Below are 26823 nucleotides of genomic sequence, written 5' to 3' on the forward strand. Positions count from 1 at the left end.
CCTGCAAAGGATAGTGGACACAGCAGAAAAGATCACTGGGACCTCTCTGCCTAAAGACATCTTTATAAAGCAATGCATATGCAAAATATATAGCATTATGAGGGACTCCCACCCTCTCCCATGATCTCTTTGTCCCACGTTCTGCCATGTTCTGTCCGGACTGTGAGCTCTCTGCTGCCCCTAAGCCTCCCCCCACCGTCGATCTGCTCCTAGTAGTTTGTTAATATGCAGTATATTTGTTACTCTGATTACTACTGTTTTTTATTATTAGTTATTGCTGTTTTTTATTACTATCTATTGTACTTTAAATTATTATTTTCTATTATCTTACCTATTTATAATATTTATTTATTGATAGTCTAGTATAGTTCTTGTGTTTATGTATATGTTGTACCGAGGTCCTGGTGAACATTATTTCGTGCTTCTGTGTGCCGCAATACTGTGTATGAATCATATGACAATAAAGCTAATTGACCTGAATAAACTTTTATTCCATTTCGAATGCAAAGTATTACCAGCCTAACACTGCTGCACCATTTCCTCCAAGTATTATTATTACACACCTAAAAAGCGCGAATAAACTGAATTCAAAAATACTAAATCAGGAATAAAACACTCATACAGTGTACAGTATATGGTTTTGTTATATAAATGCATTTGCTAAAAAACGAAATCAGCGGGTGGATTATACACAAAAAATAAAGTATTCTTTGCGCTTATCTTCTCGGATAAAAGATTTTTCTTCTCAAAACTGAACGTTCGTTTAAATTGGCCCTGTTGTGTACTGCTTCGCGTTCACCTGAAGAGGAGAAAGAGAGGAGATTTTTCTCGCAAAGGCCACTGGGATTTGTTGTTTTTTACGCTCATATCATCTGCGCATGCGTACCAGTTTTACACTATTCGAATATGGCTGTTAGGTGTTTGAAAGCGGCTCAGAAGAATCTACAATATTTAAATCATTTGTTATCGCTGGCTGCGAGGAATAACCGGTAAGCATTATATTGTTTTAGTGAACTTAGCAGAAGGTGTAGTAGAATATTTTATTGTGTGATGTTGTGTGTTGGAACGAGCAGACTTGAGAAATGTCTCATTGCCTTCGAAAGGGCTCGTCGCACAAAGTGCAATGAGAATATCGTGATGTCGTTTAAACAAACAAAAAAGGTTTACTTGGACTTAACCCAGCGTATTGGACCAAATAATTGTACGGCCACAACTGGTAATGTTATGGTTGTGTAGATATTACTGAACAGCCTGTCTGCGATTAAGTCATAGTTTTACAAATTAATCAAACAAAATAACTGTAGTAACTGAATTCAGTCTTTCTTATCACGTGCCTTGGGAACTACAAATTAATCAAACAAAATAACTGTAGTTTTCATATCACGTGCCTTGGGGGCCACGCTTACCAGGGTGCATTGAAGTGCGAGCTTCTTAGAAGTCAGACAATGGACAAACCTGGTAGTTTTATTTCACATTGTGGTTTTCGGTACACACGTATTCATTTGAACACAATCTAAATAAAATCGGAAAAGTAAAACACTTTGTAGATAGGTTTCACGCAATATATTTCGTTTTCTTATCTAACCATAGTTGCGTGACGCTTGTAAAGTTGTGCGCTATGATGAAAATGCAGATTTGTAATGCTTTAGGAGTATAAATTCCACCTAAACGGCTGCTATATCGAATGGAGGGTCGTCTTTGTGACTTGGAGGCTTAGTCTCGTGACTGATCAAAAGCCGCTGGCAAGCAACTCGGGCGCCCCCTTCTTCGCGTGATCTGTCAAAAGTGGACGCGCTTTGCGTTTTGGATGACCGCTAAAATTGCGGTATAATTGCATAGTATCTGTGTTCCATTTACCTCGGTAACGATCCATTCTTCATAGGTGGTTTGTTTTGCGTTTCCCACCCCCACATAAGATACACGTCTCTTCTTGGAAGAAGCCTAACGTCCATTGCGATCGCTCGGCTCATCACGTAATCTCGAACTGCAGCGCGGCCCCGCGGAGACTAGAGGTGTGAACAGACAGAGAGCGTGTACGAGCCAGACACGTGTATCCGATCTAAAGTATCTTTTGGTTACTTTTAACAGATTAAAAGTAAAATTTACCAGTTTCATTTATCATTGGGTTTTCCATGAGCTCCGGTCTATTAGTGTTTTTCTTTTTTTCATTCTGTAGCCCAGATGTCTCTTGATCGTTTAATACTTTACAACAGTTTGAACATTCGTTTGTGTACAAACACCTAGTGGTCTATCAAGACCCCCAATTAAACTAAATATGTCACCTCTCATTAATGACATCAAGAAGCTGCCGTTTGAAAAGTGTATTATGTCTCGTTCAAGCTGCATTCCAGAATAAGGGGGTAATGCAGTATTGACACGTTTTAGATTTCTATGTTTAACGAAATGAATGCTGCTTTCGACCCGTTTACTTAAGTGCTTCTTAAATTCAGGCCAGGGTGCGGGCCTGGCGCCAGTCCACAGTTGGTCGTGCCTATAGTCATGTAGGACAATTTAAGAGTCTCAAGTTAATCTAACCTATACGTAGATTTAATTTAGACGTTTAGTGAATATACCATGGACGGGGGTTCTAAAGGAAAGCTCACACCAATTGTTGTACATGATGAAATACTTGAAAGGCTGTCCTCTGTATATACTGCAACTGGCACAACACATTGAAATATACGTTCACAGAGGCTTAACGAACGCAAATGTTTAGTAAACATGATTTCAGATTTTATAGAAGTGGCAAATTGGCCGGCTTGGCTACTATCAAAAAGAATTTCATTTGTGTATAATGTAACGAAAAGTAGCTTGTGGTACAACCCTGTAAAACCACACAAGTGCACTTTTGGGTCGTGGCGTTTTAGAACAAATCGTTTGGATAGCCCCTTTGCTTTCACCGGTCTGTTCCAGTCCTGTGCCGTTTGAAAGTACATTTATTGTGAAGGTGTATGGTGTGCCCAGACTGGCGTCAGACGACTTTGCCATTGTGGGTGAAGGTTACAATACATTGCAATGTTGCCACCAAAAGTTACGACCGAATCAGATCTTGAACCACATTTTTTATACTACACTGAATATTACCTTTGAAATTCTGTTCATCTTTCATAAGCTGAACGCTAATGGTAAGACTTAAAGAAGACGACTAAGAAATTCAAAATTTAAATTGTAAAATGGAGCAAAAACAATAAGGTCTCAACAGTAGAATGTCACACTCCTGTTTAATGCACAAGTATTACAGAAAGTAGAATCTGTTTGGTCAGATTGGACTCGCCCACTGTATTCTCAGTTTTGGTTGTTAATAGTAGGTCACAGGTTTAAGGTCCCAAGGCTAAAAAACAACCCGTTCAAATGCTATTTCATCCTTACTGCTGTTAATGTTCTAAACAAGTTCAGCTTTAACGAATAGTTAGCTTTTGCCTTATTCAGCAGTCAAGTCTGAATTTTTCTAATATGTTTGATCTAATATGTCATTAAGTATGTTCACTACTATATTGTAATTATTTTACATCTAGTTTGTTTGATGGCCATATGTCATCTCTCTGTAAAACCTGCTAAAACCAGATTCCCTCTTCAGGCAATAACAGTGAATTGGATTGAGAATTAAAAATGATAGTAACTTTGACAAAGTGCAAAAGTAATATAAAAGTAAGAATTGCACAATGAGCTGTGGACCCGCTACACCACAGTGAGTTTCAGGTAACTAATTGATTGTTTTGTTATGGGTAGCCTTTTGAAAAATGTGAGGAACGCAGACATTCCTTTACAACAAAGTTAAGCAGGAAATTGCTGAGCCGAATTACCATTTGGCCCAGCCTGGCATGGTTTGCTTCAGACCTGCTGTTCTCCATCACCAATGGAAGGATTGTGCTTGAAATCCATTGAAGCACATGGAGGAGAATAACCTTAAGGCATATTCTGGGAACAGTAAAAATGTAGCAGCATATACCATATATAATAATAGTAGTAGTATTGTCACACATACAGAGTACAGTGAGATTCTTACTTGCATATTCTAATCAGTTTGCAACACATTGCCACTCTCCTGTGCCATGATAAACAAGAATTTATAATGCCTTTCATCTTTATCTAGCAATCATATAGTGCTTTTCCTCTCTCTGTATCTTCTATATAAAGCTCAAAATCTGTGTGTGTATGTATGTATAGTATGTATGTCTGGTATACAAATCCGCACCACTGGAGCATTCTCTGCCAAAATCTGCACACCTCCCTCCGAGGAAGACCATCAACTATGTCCCAACTGGAAATTTTGATATTGGGTTTTTTTTTTTTTCTTCCTCCTACAGTTTGAATGGCAGTACCACCTGATGTTTTAGAGCAAATGAAACCACAGAGTAGACTGAAGCCTACCTGATTGATAAACAGACCACAAATTAAAATTACTTGTGCAATGCTGGGTGCTGCTTTTAGTCAGTTATGTAATGTGTTTCCTAAGTACCTGAATATCTATCATATAGTGCCTTTGTGTTCTTACCGCTTTCAGATTTGGCCTATACTGCTCTTCAATTTCCTATCCATAGTATTGTTTATGTTTACATCACCAATGCATTTTGCCATTCGAATATGCTGTGCAAATAAATACACAATTTCTTGCCAACATATTTTCATTTAGACTAAAGAGAAAAAAAAAATCATAGTTTGTGTACCTTTCGGAATCTTGGCCCCTCTATTTGTCATCAGCGTTTTATGTGTGAATATCATTTGCACGTGAAATTGCAGAGTCACAAATAGATGTAAATGGTAAGCATGGGGCTTTCTAGTGATGTGTATGTTAAAGGGTATACAACTTGGAAATGAGCAGTGAAATTGTATCTAGAAAGAAAAACTTCAACAAAGAAACAGATAGACAAGTACAATACAAAGTAGTCCTTGCTGATTTAATGTAAATTTGGTGAGGGGAAGAAGCAAATTGAGCTTTGTGTGGTAATGGTTCATTGTTTGCTGTTACACGATTATGTAAAACAAATCTTAGATGGCTGTAAGAACCTGACTGCAGCTGAGCTGTACTGTTTACTTTTTTAGACAGTTCATAGGGTGAGATTAATTCGTGTGTAACACTCAGTTGTTTGTAATCTACTCTTGGCTGGTGCCTCTGTTTGAGTGGGTTTGTGTTTTAAGAGGGGATGCTGGTGGGGGAAGGTGTAGTAGGTGGGAAGAGAATGTCCCTGGCCAAAGAAAACACCAACATGAAGACATCTCGTAACTTTTAATAATGACTACTAATATAATACAACATTGTCAAACCTGCTATATTTCATTTTGAGTTGTGGAGAATCAGAGCCTTTTTGGACACTACTGTGCTGAAAGCAGGAATTCGACATCCCTGCCCATTGCAGGGCTCATGTTAACACCTACACTCACAGTGTGATAGTTTGGAATCGGTCAGACATAACATGCATGTCTTTGGGATGTGGTGACCAGAGGAACCCCAAAGAAATTGATGCAAACAGTGTTTGGCTGCCTTCCACTCCTTTTCTGAAATGTTGAGTGAGAGATCCTGTTCCCACTGTACTATGAGATCTTTGAAAAGGAGGGACTTCCAAATGTTTTTATATATTCTGGAAATGCTGTCTGAGACTTCAAGACTGAACAATGTTTCTGGAATAGAAATAGGTGGGAGGTGAGGAAAATTTGTTCCTTCTGCATCTAGTCTGTCTCTGTATACTTTGCATTTGGAATTTGCAGCCATTGCTTTTCCATCAGTGGTAAATGCCAGTTGTTCGTTTGCTTAACGTCTTCAAACTAAGCGCCAAGTGCTGTAAATTTATTCTCAAACTTAGAATAATTTTCCTGTATTTTTTCCTCAATTTTTATAGCATACCTTTAAAGGTTGTCTCAAAGTGATTATTTAAATGTTTTTTTAAAAAAAAAAAACACATTGACATTTGAGTTCCTCACTTGCCATTTAAATAGCTGGTTTTCTTTGAGTGACTATGGGAGTCATTCACATTAGGAAAAAAAACATGCAACTATAGTGGCTAACAATAAGACAGTGTTAAACAATTTAAACTAGCAGTCTTTGTGATGTTTTTAAGACTATCACTGTGTTTTCCTATCCCTTTTATTAGACTTGCAGGTTTGGTTGATTGTTATTGAGTGTGAGTGAGTACATGTGAGCCTGCCTTGCAGTGCTCAGAACAAAATGTGGATTACACGCTTAGTAAGTATAGCAACACTGGGGTTTAAAAAGAACACTCAACAGATTTTGTCAAAATATTTTAATACTTTAATGTTGCCTTAGACAAGATCCATCCATCCTTTACCCAACCTGCTATATCCTAACTATAGGTCACGGGGTTCTGCTGGAGCCAATCCCAGCCAACACAGGGTGCAAGGCAGGAAATAAATCCCGGGCTAGGTGCCCTTTGACAAGATGTTTTAGTATGACAAATACAATCAGCAGATGCTTATATGAGATAGGTTACAAACATTTTTACAGTGAGATCCCATTTGGAGAAAAAGGCAACTCCACCACACTTATTTTCTGAGTTTGATGGTCTACAAAGGGATTTAATATATTTTTTTATGAAAAGTCCTCACCTAATGGCAAAACCAAGACCCCCACCCCCCATTTCTCTAAATGCAGGATCTAAATAATGTTGTTTGAAAAGGGCACAATAAAATCTAGGAGTATGTGGTTATAACAAAACATTAAAAATAACACTTTAACGGAAATAGTATTAAGCACGCACCTTTTCCCCCCAACACAGTATATAACACCGATTTTATTCAAATAAACTTAAAAACAATTTGAATGAAGACAAAGGCAAAGAAATTCTGTGTGAAGTAAAAGTAAGGAACCTTGCAAACACAGTACATGAATACAAGTAAGAATTACATCCATCCATTAATTATCAAGATTGCTTAATCCAGTTTATGATCACAATAAGCGAAACTGAAAAGTATAAAAACATTCCATTAAAGTCAGACTTTGGCTTGTGATTAATACATTTTTAGAAATCAACAGCAACTGGATATAGGGTATGAAAGCCACTGGTCTGGAGTTAATGGTTGAATGTAAAATCACTGTAAAGTAAATCCATGGTTAGATTACTGTGAGGCACCGATTAAGTCAGTTAACCATCCTGTGCTTGAAATATTTGCATATATTGTGCTGAAGTGTAATGTACACATTAAGAGCATTTTGACATTACGAACAAAAATCTTAAATAGTGATCAGCTGTATAAGTTCATATCTACAAAACATTTGTGACTCAAGAAGAACCAGCTATCGTAACAGATAGGTCTACCAGTGAGGATGCATAACAGGTACAGTATGCATAAACATTTAAGGTTAAAATTTTTAAAGGAGAAAAATACACAAGTACTACATGCATAGCTTGGCATGATGTATGCATGTATCCGCCCCAGTCTTTGTTTGTCTTATAAAACTCAAACTTCAAAACATTTTTTGTTTCCAGCCTGTTTGTTTGACTGCTTAAGCTGCATGGGCATGAGAAAAGTTCTAAAAATCATATAATTGGTGTATATTACTGCATAATTACAGAAACATACTTTTTGCATTTAAAGCTAAATCTTACAGTGCAGTTTTTCACAAGATGAACAATCTGTTGTTTAGGCTACTGTTAAATATTTTTGTACAATATATTTCAGCATACTGTAGCTTTATTATGTCTTAGAGAAATCTTGCAATGCACATATTAATGCAAAGTGATCATCCATAGATTTAAAAAAAAAACAAAAACTGACCACTCTAAATAAATAGAAAAGTGAAATCTAGTTAGACACACACATGCATACATATATAATAACCAAAACAGGACAGAGTGCAAATCAACATTATTTAATCTTTTCCGTATCAATCTCACTTTGTGGCAAATGGTTGAGGTCAAAAGATGTGGAGCGTATCGGTTACAAATCAACAACCTCGTCAGAGGAAAAGTGGAATAACTTGAGAAAAAAATATTGAGTATGAGCAAACATCCCACAGATAACCAGGGTGTAAACCTAAAACTCATGAGCTGTAAGACTGTGCACTAACCACTGTGTCACCCTGCCATTCTCCACCTTATTCAATATTTTCATATAAGATTAACAGAAAATAGTGTTAATCAATGCATTTGCACTGTATCCATTTTAGTTCTCTGTCTTTTGGAATAGATCTGTTGCATTAACCACAAATAAGCACTTTGATGATCATGCAAATATTGAAGTGATACAATATCAAAATATATAGAATCACACCACTTTACAAAATAAACAAGATTTGTCACCCAAATCCTCAGCAACCCTATGTTAGATTATCTGAGGTAAAGAACTGATAGATGGATGGTAGGAAAAATATTAAATTTAAACTGTTAAAACTTACTATACAAATATAGAGTAAGTCAATGCATTTATTTTTATTATCCTCAGTTTTCCATCCCATTATTTTTCTGTGAGAGAAATGTATACTAGTTCTGTGTATCACTTTAAAATTACATCTCACTGACATTTAACAATAATAATAATTCTTTACATTTATATAGTGCTTTTCTCACTACTCTGAGCACTTTACATTTTGAGTGGGGAGCCACTTTATCCAATACTACTGTGTAGCATCCACCTGAATGATGCAATGGCAGCTATTATTGTACCAGTACATTCACCACACATGAGCTATTAAGTGGTGAGAGACAGAGCCAATAAGAAACCAGGGACGATTAGGGGCCAGAATGAATGGGCCATTGATTGTAATTTAGGCTGGACATCAGGATGCACTCTGCTCTTTACAGAGGATGCCCAGTTTTCACCACAGAGAGGCAGTACCTTGGTTTTATGTCTCTTCTGAAAGGTACTTTTACAGCAGTGTGTCCCCATCACTGCACTGGAGTATTGGAATCCACATTCAGACCAAAGGGTAAGCACCCCCTGCTGGCCTCGCCAACACCTCGTCCAGCAGCATCCCAAGCTTTTTCTAGATGGTCTCCCACCCAAGTACTGGCTGGGCCTGAGCATGCTTACCTTCAGTTGGATGACGTGTTCTGAAGTGTTTTAAGAAAGTCATTTAAAGCAAAAATGCTGAATAAACATCAATAGCAACTCAAGAATGTGTAGGTGTAACAAATGTACAGTGTGCCTTGCTATGTTTCGATACAGAAAATAATTCAGTGTTTAATTACTATAGTGACTAAATATATATAGCTATCCTATAGCAGACAGTTACTATATTAATGGTAATAAAAAGGGCTTCTTAGCATCATTGTGTTATTGACATATTTGTTTCATCTTTAAGTTTGTTGTAAAAAGTGGTGTGGATCCACGCACATAGATGTTTTAACAATTTAATATTTTAGTGCTCAATTCTGATTTTTTTTTTTTTTTGGGGTTAAACCAATGCCTGCTAATTGTTCACACCACCATTCTTTTGTTCCTCTATTACAGTCCTCAGTTTGCTCTTTATCACATCGCTACACTCAAAGTACTTCCGTCTCTGAATCCCTCAAAGTAATTTTTCTCCCCCTTTGGGAGAGAGTTACTTAAGCATTTGCTAAAGAGTGTCCCTCAATATTTATGATTTTGATTATAATTTATTGTATCAGCCTAGACAGAATAAGTAAAAAAGGCTTTGTCTACTACAGAAAATGTAAAACGTCTATCAAGCGGTATGACAAAAACCCAATGGTATTAAAAAAATATATATATATGAATAGGAATACAAGTTCTAATATTGTAATGGTGTACTAATTGCATTTATTCTTTTTACAGGGGTTCTCTGTGTTTGCTGAGTACAGCAGCATACCAAAGGACAACCGGTGAGGACCAAAATGTTGATGAAATCCAGGATGAGCAAAGTCAGTCATTAACTATAAGGGCTCTTGAAGTGAGAGCTAGTAAACTTGAAGAGCAAGTCCGTGATCTCACTGTAAGTTGTCCTTTGTACTGAAATACGGTGTGTTTTGATAACGCCTATAGTGAAGTGTCAGACCTGCAACTTTTCAAAATAGCAGTTTATTTTGGGTTTGACACTGTCGTCCCTAGAGTCTGATTTCCATTTAATTCTTTCTTGTACATTTAAATATGGGGAAAAACACAAACAAAATGAGCCTCTGCAAAGGATCCTGCAGTCATCCACTGGGGTTGGACTCACATTTCAAAGTGAAAAAGCAAATGCACAAATACACTATATATATATATATATATATATATATATATATATATAATATACATACAGTTGTACTTGAAAGTTTGTGAACCATTTAGAATTTTTTATATTTCTGCATAAATATGACCTAAAACATCATCAGATTTTTCACTCAAGTCCTAAAAGTAGATAAAGAGAAACCAGTTAAACAAATGAGACAAAAATATTATACTTGGTCATTTACTTATTAAGGAAAATGATCGAATATTACATATTTGTGAGTGGCAAAAGTATGTGAACCTTTGCTTTCAGTATCTGGTGTGGCCCCCCCTTTGCAGCAATAACTGCAACTAAACGTTTCCGGTAACTTTTGATCATTTCTGCACACCGGCTTGGAGGAATTTTAGCCCATTCCTCCGTACAGAACAGCTTCAACTCTAGGATGTTGGTGGGCTTCCTCACATTAACTGCTCGCTTCAGGTCCTTCCACAACATTTCGACTGGATTAAGGTCAGGACTCTGACTTGGCTATTCCAAAACATTAACTTTATTCTTCTTTAACCATTATTTGGTAGAACAACTTGTGTGCTTAGGGTCATTGTCTTGCTGCATGACCCACCTTCTCTTGAGATTCAGACAGACGTCCTGACATTTTCCTTTAGAATTCTCTGATATATTTCAGAATTCATTGTTCCATCAATGAAGGAAAGCCTTCCTGGCCAAGATGTAGCAAAACAGGCCCAAACCATGATAATACCACCACCATGTTTCACAGATGGGATAAGGTTCTTATGCTAGAATGCAGTGTTTTCCTTTCTCCAAGCTTTTCATGTAAACCAAAAAGTTCTATTTTGGTCTCCTCCGTCCACAAAATATTCTTCCAATAGCCTTCTGGTTTGTCCATGTGATCTTTAGCAAACTGCAGACGAGCAGCAATGTTTTTTTTTTGGAGAGCAGTGGCTTTCTACTTGCAACCCTTCCATGCTTACCATTGTTGTTCAGTGTTCTCCTGATGGTGGACTCATGAACATTAGCCAATGTGAGAGAGGCCTTCAGTTGCTTAGAAGTTACACTGGGGTCCTGAGATCTCTGCAGGAATACCCTGGGAAACTCTTAAGGCCTTCTTAAGAGGTCAGATTATCTCATATCTTTCCCACAGAAATAAATCCGAAGCCAAGAAAGTAGCAGAGATAAAAAGCGAAATTACTAAAATAGATGAAGAACATGCCAGACTACCAAGCAAGACTCTACATAGGAGGAGGCAGGCTCTACATTCAGAATTAAACCTCTTGACAACTAAAGAAACGGAACAACTAATCTACAAAGCCAGACATCATTATTATGAACATGGAGAGAAAGCTAATAAGCTTTTAGCTCAACAAATTCACAAGCAAGAAGTGCAATGCAATCTCGTAATCACCAACACGAACGGAGATAAAATCATCGAACACAAAAATATAATGCACACTTTCAGAGACTACTATAAATCCCTATATACTACTGAGTTTAAAGAAGACAATACACAATCTAATGCATTTCTGGATACATTACAAATACCACAAATAGACGCTTTTAGTGCGGAGGAACTTGATAAACCTCTGCATTATCAGAATTACTAGATGCTATAAAGTCACTCCAAGGCGGGAAAGCAGCAGGCCCTGATGGCTACCCTGCAGAATTTTACAAGAAATTCTCCGCTCAACTAGCTCCCCTCCTTTTAGCAACATTTACAGAAGCCAGAGATAACCAATCTCTTCCACAAACCTTTCGCCAAGCACTAATCACTGTTTTCCAAAACAAAATAAGGACTTATTACAATGTGCATCATACAGACCAATTTCACTTCTGAATAACGACGTTAAAATACTCTCTAAAATCATAGCTAGAAGGATGGAGAAAGTGCTCCCTCGGTAATATCACAAGACCAAACTGGATTTATTAGGGGCCGCACTTATCTTCAAATCTTCGACGCCTGTTTAATGTAATATACTCACCAACTAAATCAAACACCCCAGAAATATTATTATCATTGGATGCAGAAAAGCATTCGACATGATTGAATGGAAATACCTTTTACTATTTTGGAGAAGTTTGGGTTTGGCCCAACATTTGTGCATGGATTAAATTACTGTATACTAACCCAGAAGCTTCAGTTTGCATCAATAACATTTGCTCAGACTACTTTAAACTAGAACGTGGCACAAGACAAGGATGCCCTTGTCACCACTGCTGTTTGCAATCGCCATTGAACCACTGGCAATACACTGTCGAAATACTGATCAGATAAAGGGGATTAGCAGAGAAGGACTGGAACAGAAAATCTCATTATATGCAGATGACATGGTACTGTATATATCGGACCCAGAAAATTCTGTGCCTGCAGTCTTAGCAGCACTCACAGAATTTCAAAAGATCTCTGGTCTCAGAATTAATCTGAATAAAAGTGTACTCTTTCCGGTGAATTCTCAAGCATATAATATTAGATTAGACACCCTACCTTTTATCATTGCAGAACAGTTTAAATACCTCGGGTAAACATCACAAGTAAACATAAAGCTCTTTATCAACAAAATTTAGCGTCTGCATGGAAAAAATTAAACAAGACTTGCATAGATGGTCAACCCTTCATCTCACACTAGCTGGAAGAATTAACACTGTTAAGATGAATATTCTTCCTAAGCTCCTTTTTATTTCAAAACATCCCAATATACATTAATAAATCATTCTTTAAGCAATTAGATTCAACAATAACCTCATTTATTTGGAATTCAAAACATCCACGCATCAAAAGAGCGACCCTACAAAGACAAAAGGCAGAAGGTGGCATGGCTCTACCTAACTTCCAGTTTTATTACTGAGCAGCAAATATACAGGCGATAAGAACCTGGACACAAATAGAAGAACATACACAGGCTTGGACCAATAGAAGTAAAATCCTTACTTTGTATTCCTGCTTGTGCTCCAATAAACACACGCTATCGGCAATATACAAATAACCCAATTGTGCTCCACTCACTTAGAATCTGGAACCAATGTAGAAAGCATTTTAAGACGGAGAAGCTTCTATCTGTGGCACCTCTGCAAGAGAACCACCTCTTTCAACCTTCACAAACATATGCAGTTTTAATATCTGGAAAAATTTGGAATTAACTTGCTTAGAGATCTTTATATAGACAACGCCTTTGCATCCTATGAACAATTACATTCCAAATTTAACATTCCAGCTACACATTTCTTTCACTATCTTCAAATCAGGAACTTTGTTAAACAGAACCTTCCAGATTTTCCTCATCTTGCACCCTCATCCATGCTGGAAAAATATTGCTCAATCTCAAGGACTTAGACTCCATCTCTACAATATATAAAATCATTTTACAATCCCTCCTTTCAAAGATCCAAGAGGACACTGGGAAAAGATCTCTCAATTAATATATCAGAAAGGAGTGGAAAGTAGCAATGCAGAGAATTCACTCGAGCTCCATATGCAAAGCATACAATTATACAACTAAAATTATATATCGAGCACATCTGTCTCGACTAAAACTCTCAAAATGTTTCCAGGGCATGATCCAACCTGTGAACGCTGCAAAAGCCCAGCCTCACTAGGTCACATGTTCTGGGCCTGCACCAAATTAACATTATTCTGGACAAAATTTTTAATTACCTTCAGACAGCCTTGGACTCACAATCCCTCCTAACCCATTAACAGCTGTGTTTGGGGTTCTTCCAGAGGGCTTAAAGTGGAGAAAGACAAACAAATTGTGATTGCATTCACTACACTTTGGCACGCAGACTTATTCTGATAAACTGGAAGAACCCAAACTCTCCTCTTTAAGTCAGTGGGAAACTGATGTGTTATATTATTTGAAATTGGAAAAATCAAATACTCAGTTAGAGGATCGTACAGACTTTTTCAAAACATGGCAGGATCTAATCAGTAATATTTTAGAATAAGTTCATAAAGCACTGAGAATTTATTAATTTAGGTATGTTTAAAAGCCTTAAATTTTATGCCGCTTGGCTTGCTCTCTCTCTCAAGGGTGGGGATCGATCTGTTCTTAACTCTATTTTTCTTTTTGTAAAAACTTGATTGCTTTGTATGAAGTGTAATAAAATTAATAAAAATAAAAAAAAAAAAAAAAGAAGAAGTTACACTGGGGTCCTTTATGACCTCACCGACTATTACACGCCTTGCTCTTGGAGTGATCTTTGTTGGTCGACCACTCTTGGGGAGGGTAACAATGGCCTTGAATTTTCTCCATTTGTACACAATCTGTCTGACTGTGGATTGGTGGAGTCCAAACTCTTTAGAGATGGTTTTGTAACCTTTTCCAGCCTGATGAGCATCAACAACTCTTTTTCTGAGGTCCTCAGAAATCTCCTTTGTTAGTGCCATGATACACTTCCACAAACGTGTTGTGAAGAGCAGACTTTGATAGATCCCTGTTCTTTAAATAACACAGGGTGCCCACTCACACCTGATTGTCATCCCATTGATTGAAAACACCTGACTCTAATTTCACCTTCAAACTAACTGATAATCCTAGAGGTTCACATACTTTTGCCACTCACAAATATGTAATATTTGACCATTTTCCTCAATAAATAAATGACCAAGTATAATATTTTTGTCTCATTTATTTAACTGGTTTCTCTTTATTTACTTTTAGGACTTGAGTGAAAATCTGATGATGTTTTAGGTCATATTTATGCAGAAATATTGAAAATTCTAAAGGGTTCACAAACTTTCAAGCACAACTATAGTTATACTAATAAGGAAATCTATGGTAAGTTATACTAGTTAGGAAAATTATGGTATGTATGGTACCTGGTATGCTGTAATTCATTACATTATTTCATGATTTGTAGCCTAGTGGCTAAGCTGTTGGAATGTAAATCTCATGGGTGCAGGTTCTATCAACCGCAAACACTGACTTGTTATGTGACCTTGAGCATGTTGTCTAACCTGTCTGTGAGTCAAGTGCCTATAAAAATTAGGCCTGGGAAAGTTGAGTTAATTTTTGCAATTAATGTGTCCTGTTTTAATGCATTAAAAAATATTGTTGCGTCCAAGGCTGGCCACAAGGCAAACGCCTCAGTCAATGCTTTGGTCAGAGTGGCATTTTCTTGTATTTTTTTTTTTAAATACAAAAATGTTAAGAGTCAGGTCAGTTTGGGGAGCATACAGTGGTACAGGGTGTTGCTGTACCCACCACACAGCTGAACAGCTCAGGATCCTGGTTGGCAGCCCCACAATGGCAGACACGTGGTTCCCGGAACTGACCATCTGCCTCAGCCAGATGTTACATGGGCATTCCCCTGGCCTGGTGAAGCTGCTTGGGTCCTCACAATGTGGCACCTTGTTAGGGTTGTTCTCAGTAGGATCCATGATCATTTGTTCACCTACCAGCAACTGGAGCAGTCTGGTTTTATGCCTAAGAAGTCTAAAACATCAACCATATCCTGGCCCTGAGAGTTCTAATGGAGAACAAACGCGAATATCGGCATTTCTTTGCAGCCTTTGTCAATTTTCAGAAACCGTTGTCGGATATCATGTTTACAGAAAATTTGGCAACAAAATGACGTGCAATTGCTTCACTGGCATAATACCTCACATAAAGGATCATTACAATGTTGAATATTTCACATTATCCAGTCCAATGCTCAAAACATGGAAATTAAATGCATGTTTTGCTGAAATATTATTAGTGCTTACTTCTGGAAAACTTACCATTCCAGATAAACCATGAAGACACATTCCTGTAATTGAAGATCCGCGTCGCCCCCTTCATTCATTGGTCAAAAGTCCTGTCTTCAATTCAAAGTATTATGGGAATGCTTCTTTCCTGTTTTATTTGGTTCTCGGTTCTTGCGCTGATGTTGCTTCCAGAAGCAGTTTGGAACTCTCTTGTGAGTGGGGCAGCATAGGATATGCAACTTTGACATGCTGTGGGCTTCAGCACTTAGCATTGTGAAGCTTACCACTTTGTGGCTGAGCTGTCACTGTTCTTAGATGTTGACTGGGGCAGATCTAGTAGTGCAGAAATTTCACATACTGACTTGTTGCAAAGGTGACAGCCTATAGTAGTGCCACATTTAAAGTCTCTTAGCTTTTCAGTACAACCCATCTTACTGCTAGAGCTTGTCAATGGAGATTTCATAGCTTTGTGCTTGATTTTATGTGCCTGTTAATAATGGGTGAAGTTAAAACAACTAAACTCAATAATTTGGAGAGATGTTCACATACTTTTGGCCATAGTGTATTTGCATGTTTTCATAATAATACAATTGCAGCACAGCATATACTGTTACACATGTACTTCTATATTCCAGGTTTGCGACTAAGAATTCTGTCTTGACATTAAGAGCCTTAAGGATGTTGTTTGAATATTAATTTAATTATTGTTTTATTTAAAAAAAAAAAGCTGAGGATTTTTATGAATCATTTATAGCTGGTGATGAGAAGACATTCATTGTTTTCTTTTGCAGACTGCTTAAAATCATTTAACAGATGTTGTGCATTTTTTTCACTTCAGAGTACCACCTACTTTGCAAAATCTGGACCTTGTATTTTCATGTTGACATTAGAAATATCCATTCAGCAAAGCCCAACCATCCCTGTATTATTGACTAATTTATTTTTGATTCTGTTATAATTTTGTTTCATCATTACAGTAGTTGGAGGGGCATACTTTTAATATACCAATATAAAATAAACATTGATGTATTATGCTGTTTATATATTTAGTTTTTGTAGGGTTTTAGCATACTTTACTTTTTCTACTGTATTTGAGAAATAGTTGTTAGGATGACATCAAAAAGAATGCAATCTATCATTTGTGGCCAACTAAACACATGCACTTCTTCAATATACATTGTTTTACTGAGGCGTGCAGTGGAATTTGTATTCCTATAAAGAATTGGTAGTGAATTTTTTTTAAAGTATAGTTTTAATTTAATCATACAGATAATGTGTGCTTTGTCATTTCTCACATTCTCATCTTCTTTCATTTTTCAGGAGAGGTATAAAAAAGCTTTAGCTGACTCTGACACAGTTCGAAGAAGAACTCAGAAGTTTGTGGAGGATGCAAAGCTCTTTGGTAAGATGAAAGACCAATCCAAGTATCGTAACATTTACATGCTGACATATTCTATGCAAATTCAGTCTGTTATACATCAAGGACCAATATACTGCCTCTATCTGTCTGAACTGTGAAAGCTGATATAAACAAAATGACCTTTCCCTATTTTATGACTAAAATGTTCGATTTTTGGTAGCACATTTTATATTCCTAATGTCACCTCTATCATTTTACTTGTTGTATTTATCTACAACCTTATGTTTATGTTTTGGCAGGTATCCAGAGTTTTTGTAGGGACTTGGTGGAGGTTGTTGACATCCTTGAGAAAACTACAGGGAATGTGCTTGAGGAAGAGTTGCAAGACCCAAACCCTACCTTGCGAAGCCTTTACGAGGGACTCTCACTTATTGAGTTAAAGTTGCAAAGAGTGTTTTCAAAACATGGGCTTGAAAAAATGACTCCAATTGGGGGCAGATATGATCCTTATGATCATGAAATAGTATGCCATGTTGCTGCAGATGGCGCCGAGCCTGGCACGATAACGGTTGTAACTCAGCATGGGTACAAGCTTCATGGGCGTACAATCAGACATGCACTTGTAGGAGTAGCAGTTGAATCTCAAGAGTAGTAGTCCTCCTGCATTTGTTAGGTTGGAAGTTGAGAAGAAAACTAATATAATTGAGAATATTTATGGTTAATATCTGTTACATGACATAAATGAAAGACATCGATTAGCATACGGAGTATCCTGTTTCACTATTGCACAAAATCTGCGTTTTTTTTAGTTTTTGGGAGTTGTACAAAAGATTCAAATGGTGCTGGTTTATTCATGACATATGATGTTGGTGTACACACTGCTGTAGATTAGAGGTCTGAAATTACCTTACCGTTTTTTTCCTAATTTATTTATGTATATAGCTTTATATTATCATCATATTTTTGTAGCATGCAAATGTGCAGTTTATTCCATTTGAAACATCTTGTACTAAATCTGTTAGAATATGTCTGTCTGCTTTTCAGACCTGGTGCACAAATATCCTCATGTGTGTTATTTTCTGAAATATGCAGTGATTTGTCCTTCTGAGCCTTCTTTCCTTTTAAGGAGTTTGTTAGCTTATACACAGGTACTGGGCATGCTTTTAATATATAAAACTGATTACAATTAGATTGTTTTGAGAAGATGTGGAAATGTTCTTTGAATTTGGATTTTTTTAATATATCTATATGTAGTCAATCTGAGTGGTTTCCTGTGTGAAGGTTATTGATTATTGAAGGTTACTGTGCATGTGAAGAATATTGAAGGTTACTGTGCATGTGAAGGATTTTTTTCTTTGTAATTAGTTTCAAGTATTGTGATTTAATTTATTTTTTTTTCTATCAATTGATTTGAGTTCTGTTTTACTTGGATTTTGTTTTTACTTGTCTTCAGTCTATTCGTATTCAGTCTTGTCTACCTCCTTTGTTTTGTCAATTCCTCTCCTCATTTTTTTTTAATGTGACTAAAGTGATTTGTACGTAACACAGAATGAACAAGAGTCCCCGTCTGTTTTTTATGTCTCGTTTTATTTTCTTGAGGTCTGCCTCTGTTTAATTTTTGCTTTAATAAAAAATGTCTTAAGACATTTTGTCAAGTTTTGTTCTTCACACAATGTAAAAAAATGGCACATGATTTCACCTTGTAGTAGGGGTGGATTTACGGCCTGTTCTTAATTATTCGTAAATTGAGCACATTAATACTTGGTCAAGGCTTAATGCTTCTTTATTTTTATTTTTTAATCAGTTTGTATGTTTGTTTTTTCTAGTATTTTGTTAGATAATTTAGTGAAATGTGTAAATACTGTTCAATATGCTTTTGTCTTTCTGATATTTTCAGTTTATTAGCATTAGTATTGGTATCATGAAACATGTGTCCACGTTGGGAGAGCTACAGTCAGTGTCATCTGTACATATTAAGTTATTTTGATACATTTGTAAATTATATATGCTTAAAGCTTTATTGTACAGAAAGCTATTGTTCAACCATTAACTTTCAAGTGAATGCTATTTAAATAGGATCATATAAAATTACTTGGAATAAATAAAATAGACTATTATTACAGTTAAATGTGTCTGATCCTTTTTAGTATCAACAACATTCCTGATCAATATTATACTGTTATCATTGGTGTTTCAGCTTAATTATATTTGGTAATATGTTTCCTGCTTTGATAAAATTGCACACATAATCAAAGACTGTCTCCCAACAGCACTCCTTTACAGTCCTGGTCATCTAATTACTGTTTATCAGCCTGTCTAATTCTACCACATAATTAGTATATTTCTTTATGTCTGCTAAATTGACTTGTTTTTTGTATCCGCTAATTCCCCTTGGGCCAGATTGACAGTTCTTAGGAAATGGGTAGGATATGTGACTTCCATGGTGCTCCAAACAACCACCACATCAATCTCAACAGATAAAATACCTCAGACTATCGGGAAATTAGAACAGTCACAGTTAGTACTGGCCTTTCACTTTAACATTGTTTGTCAATCTCTAGTTGCCTAACTATTTTTAAAATTCTGTTTCAACACATGCAAAATTCACAACCTTGCCACATATATTTTCATCTCATCTGCAATGTTTTTCACTATGTTTAAAAAGCATGAAGAGCACTTACAAGCATGCATTTCAGGGGTGTTTTTTTTTATAGCTAAAATCAAATGACCTGCAGACATGGCTGCCAGCAAACCTGATACTGGATTCTGTCTTGGATCAGCTTACAGATTTGGACAAAGAAGGTGTAGATGTTATTACCTGTGACCTCAAATGAGTGGTGTGAGGCAGAATAGCTTCAATGTGCAGGCATGCAGTGCATGAGGCAGATGTGGAGCTGCATGGAACTAGCCATGGAAGACCAGGAAAAGAAAGGCATGACCATTAAAGAGCAATATTACCTTCCATCCCAACAATGTAAAACAAAAATCAAACACCTTATTTTAGAGAGTTTCTCCTTTTACAATTGCAAAATTGCATGTAAAATGGATGTTAGGGGCAACTTCACAAAACTGCATGTGAAATGAACTCTCCTGTTTCACTTATCATTATTTGCAAGCCAGGAAACAACCCTGGCAGGCCAACCCAATGAACACAGCCTAATTTATCTCGGTATGTGGCCTTTGTATTGTGTCAATTTCCTGCCACTACTTTGAATTTAAATTGAACTGAATTGTGTTGGATAGAGTTGTACATGTCAGTAATTGTTTGAGATGCTTCATTTAAAGTAGAAATTACATCACAGAAGAATGAAGTTTGGCCTTCATAAAATATGTATCATTTGGTGCTTAAAATATCTTGATAAGGAACAGTTTAAGAACAGTCTGCAAAACAAAAGGCTGAAACTGTTCAAATAACAAATACAGAAGCTCATCTCCCATCAGTCTGTTAGCATTATAGCAGATCCACTGATGAGGCGCAAATGGACACATTTGACCTGAAATGACGATAAGACTTGCCAGTTTTTATTAACGTACACATGACCTGACTAATATTTTCTTTAATCAATCTGTTTTATATGACTTTGATTACAGTATGTTGCAATCATGTAATTTTACATTATAACAAAAATAAAAGGAATGTCCATTTTAAAAAATAGATTTGTGAATCTACTGTAGGTTAGGCCTTCCTAAGGTCATAAACGTCAATTAACTAGAAATGAAGGACTGATGATTTTAAGACAAATTTCCAGATATAAAAAAATGTAAGAAAACACAGCCTTAAGTAATAATCATCAGCTAGGTAATTCTCACTAGCATGGAAGCATAACCCTTGGCACAAGGCTGGCATACCTGTAATAGTCAATCCACAATTGTGTTCAATGTCATGTATAACAAATAGCTATAGTAGACACTGTTTATCTGATTTTTCCACTAGCAATCAGGAATCAGACCAGATTCCTGTTTTGTTTTTATTGTATTATATAAAGGTTCATTGATAGAGTCCGGATATCCCATAAGTTGGCCTTGATCCATCTGTGACGACTATTTTTTTAATCTGTATTTGTCCCTTAGCTTTGATATAACTAATTTTTTATTATTTTAATTTGTGTAGATGTTCCACATTATTCTTCATACAGTACCCTCCATAATGTTTGGGAAAAAGACACATTTTTCCTTGATTTACCCCTGTGCTCCAAAGTTTAAAATTACAAATCAAACAATTCAGCTGTGATTAAAGTGCACACTGGAGACCAAGTTTATTTACACACATTTCGGTCACACCCTATAGAAATGATCATTTATCTACATGGTCCCCCATTTCAATGCACCAAACTGTTTGGGACAATTGGCATCAGAGGTGTTTTTGATTACTAAGGTGTGTTTTATTTCTTCATTAGTCAGGCATAAGATACCTAGGCTTGCTTCTATCTTGGAATCTGTAGTTGCCATGGTTCAACATGAGTACATGAGCTATGCCAATGACAAGTCAAAAAACTACTGTATTATGAGGCTGAAAAAGAAATATAAAACCATTAGATACATTGTTAAAACCTTAGGATTGCCTAAATTACTGTCTTTGAATGTCAGTTAGAAGAAAGAATGCAATGGTGAGCTCAGTAATCGCAAAGGGGACTGGTAGGCCAAGGAAGACCTCCACTGCTGCTGAAAGAAGAATCTGACAGATTAGAAACAGTCTTAAAAGAACCTGCAGAATTCTGGAAAAAGGTCTTGTGGACAGATGAAATAGTGATTAACCTGTATTAGAGTGGTGGGAAGAGCAACATGTGGAGATGAAAAGGAACTGCTCAAGATCCAAAGCACACCACTTCATCTGTTAAACATGATGGTAGGGGTATTATAGCTTGGGCATGTATGGCCACTTATCTTCATTGATGATTTAACTGCTGACAGCAGTTGCACTATGAATTCTGAGGTGTGTAGAAACATCCCCTTGAGTTCCCATAAATACTTCCAGATACATTGAACAGTGCTTTATTCCTACAAGGTAATGATACCCAACTAAAATACAAAATTAATTATATATATATATATATATATATATATATGAAACACTTTACACCACACAGTTAAGTATCACCTCATATAAGACTATATGTGTCATGAATATTTTGAAATCTTAAAAATGAATTTGCATGTACTGGTTCTGATTTAAGCTGTTTTTTTATTATGAAAATTATGTTTATGATGTTTTTGCACTGCCATTTTGTGGATAGCACAGTAATAAAGTGGTAGTGCTGCTGCCACACAGTAAGAAGACCGTGGTTTGTGTTCTTTGTCTTTCCTGTGTGGAGTTTGCATGTTCTCCCCATGTCTGCATGGGTTTCCTCCCACTGTCCAAAGTCAGTTAGATTAGGTAAATTAGTGACACTAAATTGGCCCTAGTGTATATGTGTGTGTGTGTGTTTACCCTGCAATGGACTGGTGCCCTGTCCTGGATTTGTTCCTGGCTTGTGCCCTATACTAGCTGGGTAAGGCTCCAGCCTCCACCACAACTACATTTTGGATTAAGCGAGTTAGAAAATGACATTTACATTTTGTGCTCGGTTTTAAATTGTGGTTGTAACCATTTTATATTTATTTATTTATTGTCATGTGCCAATGACAGTTTAAGAGTAGAAACAGATATCATTCTTGTCCAAGTTTCTGGTCTCCTTTTAAAACATTCTGCTTTATGAATGATTAGTTATTTAGGGGAAGGGTATCAAGTAAATCAAAAATCTATTAGGCTTTATTTTCTGACCTCAGGTTATGTTTAATTGGCCTTTGATGGTTGTGTTGTTGACTTCCTGGTATTGATTTCAGCACTTGCTTTACTCATAACAATAAATACCTAGGTCCATGGCCACTGTCTTAGACTGGATCTGAGAGAATTTAGTTAAACTATTCATATAATTAACTATTAAATTTGTTAGTGTATTTCAACATGATCCCATGGTGATGTTCATTGATCTGTTTAGTATCTTGTGTCTGCTGTTTCTTTTAATCATGTGCTATATGTAACTGCATGTTTATGCACCAGTGGGACTAATAAGAAATGTTTTCCTCGTACTATAAGGTATATCAACAATAAAATGATTTACCAGACACACATACACAAACAGCTAAAGAGCTCAAAAGAAGTTAATTACATGGCAGGCCAGAGGGTGGCAGAGTTCAAATATCCTTTCTCTTTTATCTCTGCAGACCAAACACAGATAATTCTGCCTGGACCCAATGACGCTATTTCCGGCTCCAGACATCACTTCCAGGCCTGACAACATCACTTCCTCTGACCAACCTTAAAACCCCAGCATCTACCTTCTGTTAATCATTTCTGATTTGAACTCAAACCTGTAAAGAACCTTGCATCTAATTACCTACCCCAAACTTTCTTGTGTCAAGGCATATACTATACTATATATATATAAACTGCTCAAAAAAATTAAAGGAACACTTTGAAAACACATCAGATCTCAATGGGAAAAAGAAATCCTCCTGGATATCTATACTGATATAGACTGGGTAATGTGTTAGGAACAAAAGGATGCCACATCGTTTGATGGAAATGAAAATGATCAACCTACAGAGCCCTGAATTCAAAGACGCCCCAAAAATCAGAGTGAAAAAATTATGTGGCAGGCTAATCCGTTTTGCCAAAATTTAATTGCAGCAACTCAAAATTGTACGCAGCACTTTGTATGGCCCCTGTGTTCTTGTATACATGCCTGACAACATCGGTGCATGCTTCTAATGCGATGACAGATGGTGTTGTGAGGGATCTCCTCCCAGATCTGGACCAGGGCATCACTGAGCTCCTGGACAGTCTGAGGTGCAACCTGGTGGCATTGGATGGACCAAAACATAATGTCCCAGAGGTGTTCTATTGGATTTAGGTCAGGAAAGTGTGGTGGCCAGTCAATGGTATCAATTCCTTTATCCTCCAGGAACTGCCTGCATACTCTCACCACATGAGGCCAGGAATTGTCGTGCACCAGGAGCCACTGTACCAGCATAGGGTCCGACAATGGGTCCAAGGATTTCATCCTGATACCTAATGGCAGCCAAGGTGCCTTTGTCAAGCCTGTAGCGGTCTGTGTGACCCTCCATGGATATGCCTCCCCAGACAATCATTAACCCACCACCAAACTGCTCATGCTGAATGATGTTACAGGCAGCATAATGTTCTCCATGGCTTCTCCAGACCCTTTCACTTCTGTCACGTGCTCAGGGTGAACCTGCTCTCATCTGTAAAAAGCACAGGGCACCAGTGGTGCATCTGCCAATTCTGGTATTCTATGGCGAATGCCAATCGAGCTGCATGCTGCTGGGCAGTGAGCTCAGGGCCCATTAGAGGACATGGGGCCCTTGGGTCACCCTCATGAAGTCTTTCTGGTTGTTTGGTCAGAGACATTCACACCAGTGGCCTGCTGGAGGTCATTTTGTAGGGCTCTGGCAGTGCTCATCCTGTTCCTCCTTGCCCAAAGGAGCAGATACTGGTCCTGCTGATGGGCTATGGACCTTCTATGGCCCTCTCCAGCTCTCCTAGAGTAACTGCTTGTCTCCTAGAATCTCCTCCATGACCTTGAGACTGTGCAGGGAGACACAGTAAACCTTCTGGCAATGACACGTATTGATGTGCCATCCTGGAGAAGTTGGACTACCTGTGCAACCTCTGTAGGGTCCAGGTATTGCCTCATGCTACCAGTAGTGACACTGACTGTAGCCAAATGCAAAACTAGTGAAGAAACAGTCAGAAAAGATGAGGAGGGAAAAATGTCAGTGGCCTCCACCTGTTAAACCATTCCTGTTTTGGGGTCTTCTCATTGTTCCCCCTCTAGTGCATCTGTTGTTAATTTCATTAACACCACAGCAGCTGAAACTGATTAACAACCCCCTCTGCTACTTAACTGACCAGATTAATATCCCATAAGTTTCATTGACTTTATGCTACACTCTGATTAAAAAGTGTTCCTTTAATTATTTTGAGCAGTATATATATATATATATATATATATATATACACTCACCTAAAGGATTATTAGGATTACCATACTAATACGGTGTTTGACCCTCTTTCGCCTTCAGAACTGCCTTAATTCTACATGGCATTGATTCAACAAGGTGCTGAAAGCATTCTTTTGAAATGTTGGCCCATATTGATAGGATAGCATCTTGCAGTTGATGGAGATTTGTGGGATGCACATCCAGGGCATGAAGCTGCCGTTCCACCACATCCCAAAGATGCTCTATTGGGTTGAGATCTGGTGACTGTGGGGGCCATTTTAGTACAGTAAACTCATTGTCATGTTCAAGAAACCAATTTGAAATGATTCGAGCTTTGTGACATGGTGCATTATCCTGCTGGAAGTAGCCATCAGAGGATGGGTACATGGTGGTCATGAAGGAATGGACATGGTCAGAAACAATGCTCAGGTAGTCCGTGGCAATTAAACGATGCCCAATTGGCACTAAGGGGCCTAAAGTGTGCCAAGAAAACATCCCCCACACCATTACACCACCACCACCAGCCTACACAGTGGTAACAAGGCATGATGGATCCAAGTTCTCATTCTGTTAACGCCAAATTCTGACTCTAACATTTGAATGTCTCAACAGAAATCGAGACTCCTCAGACCAGGCAACATTTTTCCAGTCTTCAACTGTCCAATTTTGGTGACCTCGTGCAAATTGTAGCCTCTTTTTCCTATTTGTAGTGGAGATGAGTGGTACCCGGTGGGGTCTTCTGCTGTTGTAGCCCATCCGCCTCAAGGTTGTGAGTGTTGTGGCTTCACAAATGCTTTGCTGCATACCTCGGTTGTAACGAGTGGTTATTTCAGTCAAAGTTGCTCTTCTATCAGCTTGAATCAGTCGGCCCATTCTCCTCTGACCTCTAGCATCAACAAGGCATTTTCGCTCACAGGACTGCCGCATACTGGATGTTTTTCCTTTTCACACCATTCTTTGTAAACCCTAGAAATGGTTGTGCGTGAAAATCCCAGTAACTGAGCAGATTGTGAAATACTCAGACCGGCCCGTCTGGCACCAACAACCATGCCACACTCAAAATTGCTTAAATCACCTTTCTTTCCCATTCTGACATTCAGTTTGGAGTTCAGGAGATTGTCTTGACCATGTGATTGGTTGATTAGATAATTGCATTAATGAGAAATTGAACAGGTGTTCCTAATAATCCTTAAGGTGAGTGTGTGTATATATATATATATATATATATATATATATATATATATATATATACACACACACACACACACACACTATAAATCCGGTAGAATTTGTATGTGCAGCAGAGACACGAAACACAGTTTATAGCATTCCATGCAGTTCTTTCCCAGTGATATACATAAGACAAACATCAAAAAGAATCGCAACACGTATACAGGAGCATCAAAACACCGTCAGAAGGAAGGACCCACGATCACTAATTTATACACACAAAAATTCAACCGGACATACATTTAACTGGGACAATGTACAAGTACGATTTAAGGCCAGTACTAAAAGTGCCAGAGAGCTGGCTGAATCTTGGCTGTCAAACGAAAACGCCAATAACAGACATTTGGACATGAACCCAGCATATGCAAATTTAAGAAGAACATCCTCATAATAAATAAAACTTTACGACCAACTCCATTCTAACTC

General features: G+C 37.4%; 1 protein-coding gene across 1 annotated transcript; it reads left to right on the forward strand.

Annotated features, from left to right (window-relative positions):
- The first annotated feature begins 865 nt into the window (after nucleotides 1-865).
- grpel2 (GrpE-like 2, mitochondrial) lies at nucleotides 866-18473 on the forward strand. The gene is made up of 4 exons (XM_039775344.1): nucleotides 866-989; nucleotides 9730-9886; nucleotides 17124-17205; nucleotides 17463-18473. Exons 1-4 carry the CDS (start codon nucleotides 907-909, stop codon nucleotides 17813-17815), a joined length of 675 nt encoding a protein of 224 aa, XP_039631278.1. The 5' UTR covers nucleotides 866-906; the 3' UTR covers nucleotides 17816-18473.
- The last annotated feature ends 8350 nt before the right edge of the window (nucleotides 18474-26823 follow it).

The sequence above is a fragment of the Polypterus senegalus genome, chromosome 13 (assembly GCF_016835505.1).
Source record: "Polypterus senegalus isolate Bchr_013 chromosome 13, ASM1683550v1, whole genome shotgun sequence".
NCBI lineage: Eukaryota > Metazoa > Chordata > Cladistia > Polypteriformes > Polypteridae > Polypterus > Polypterus senegalus.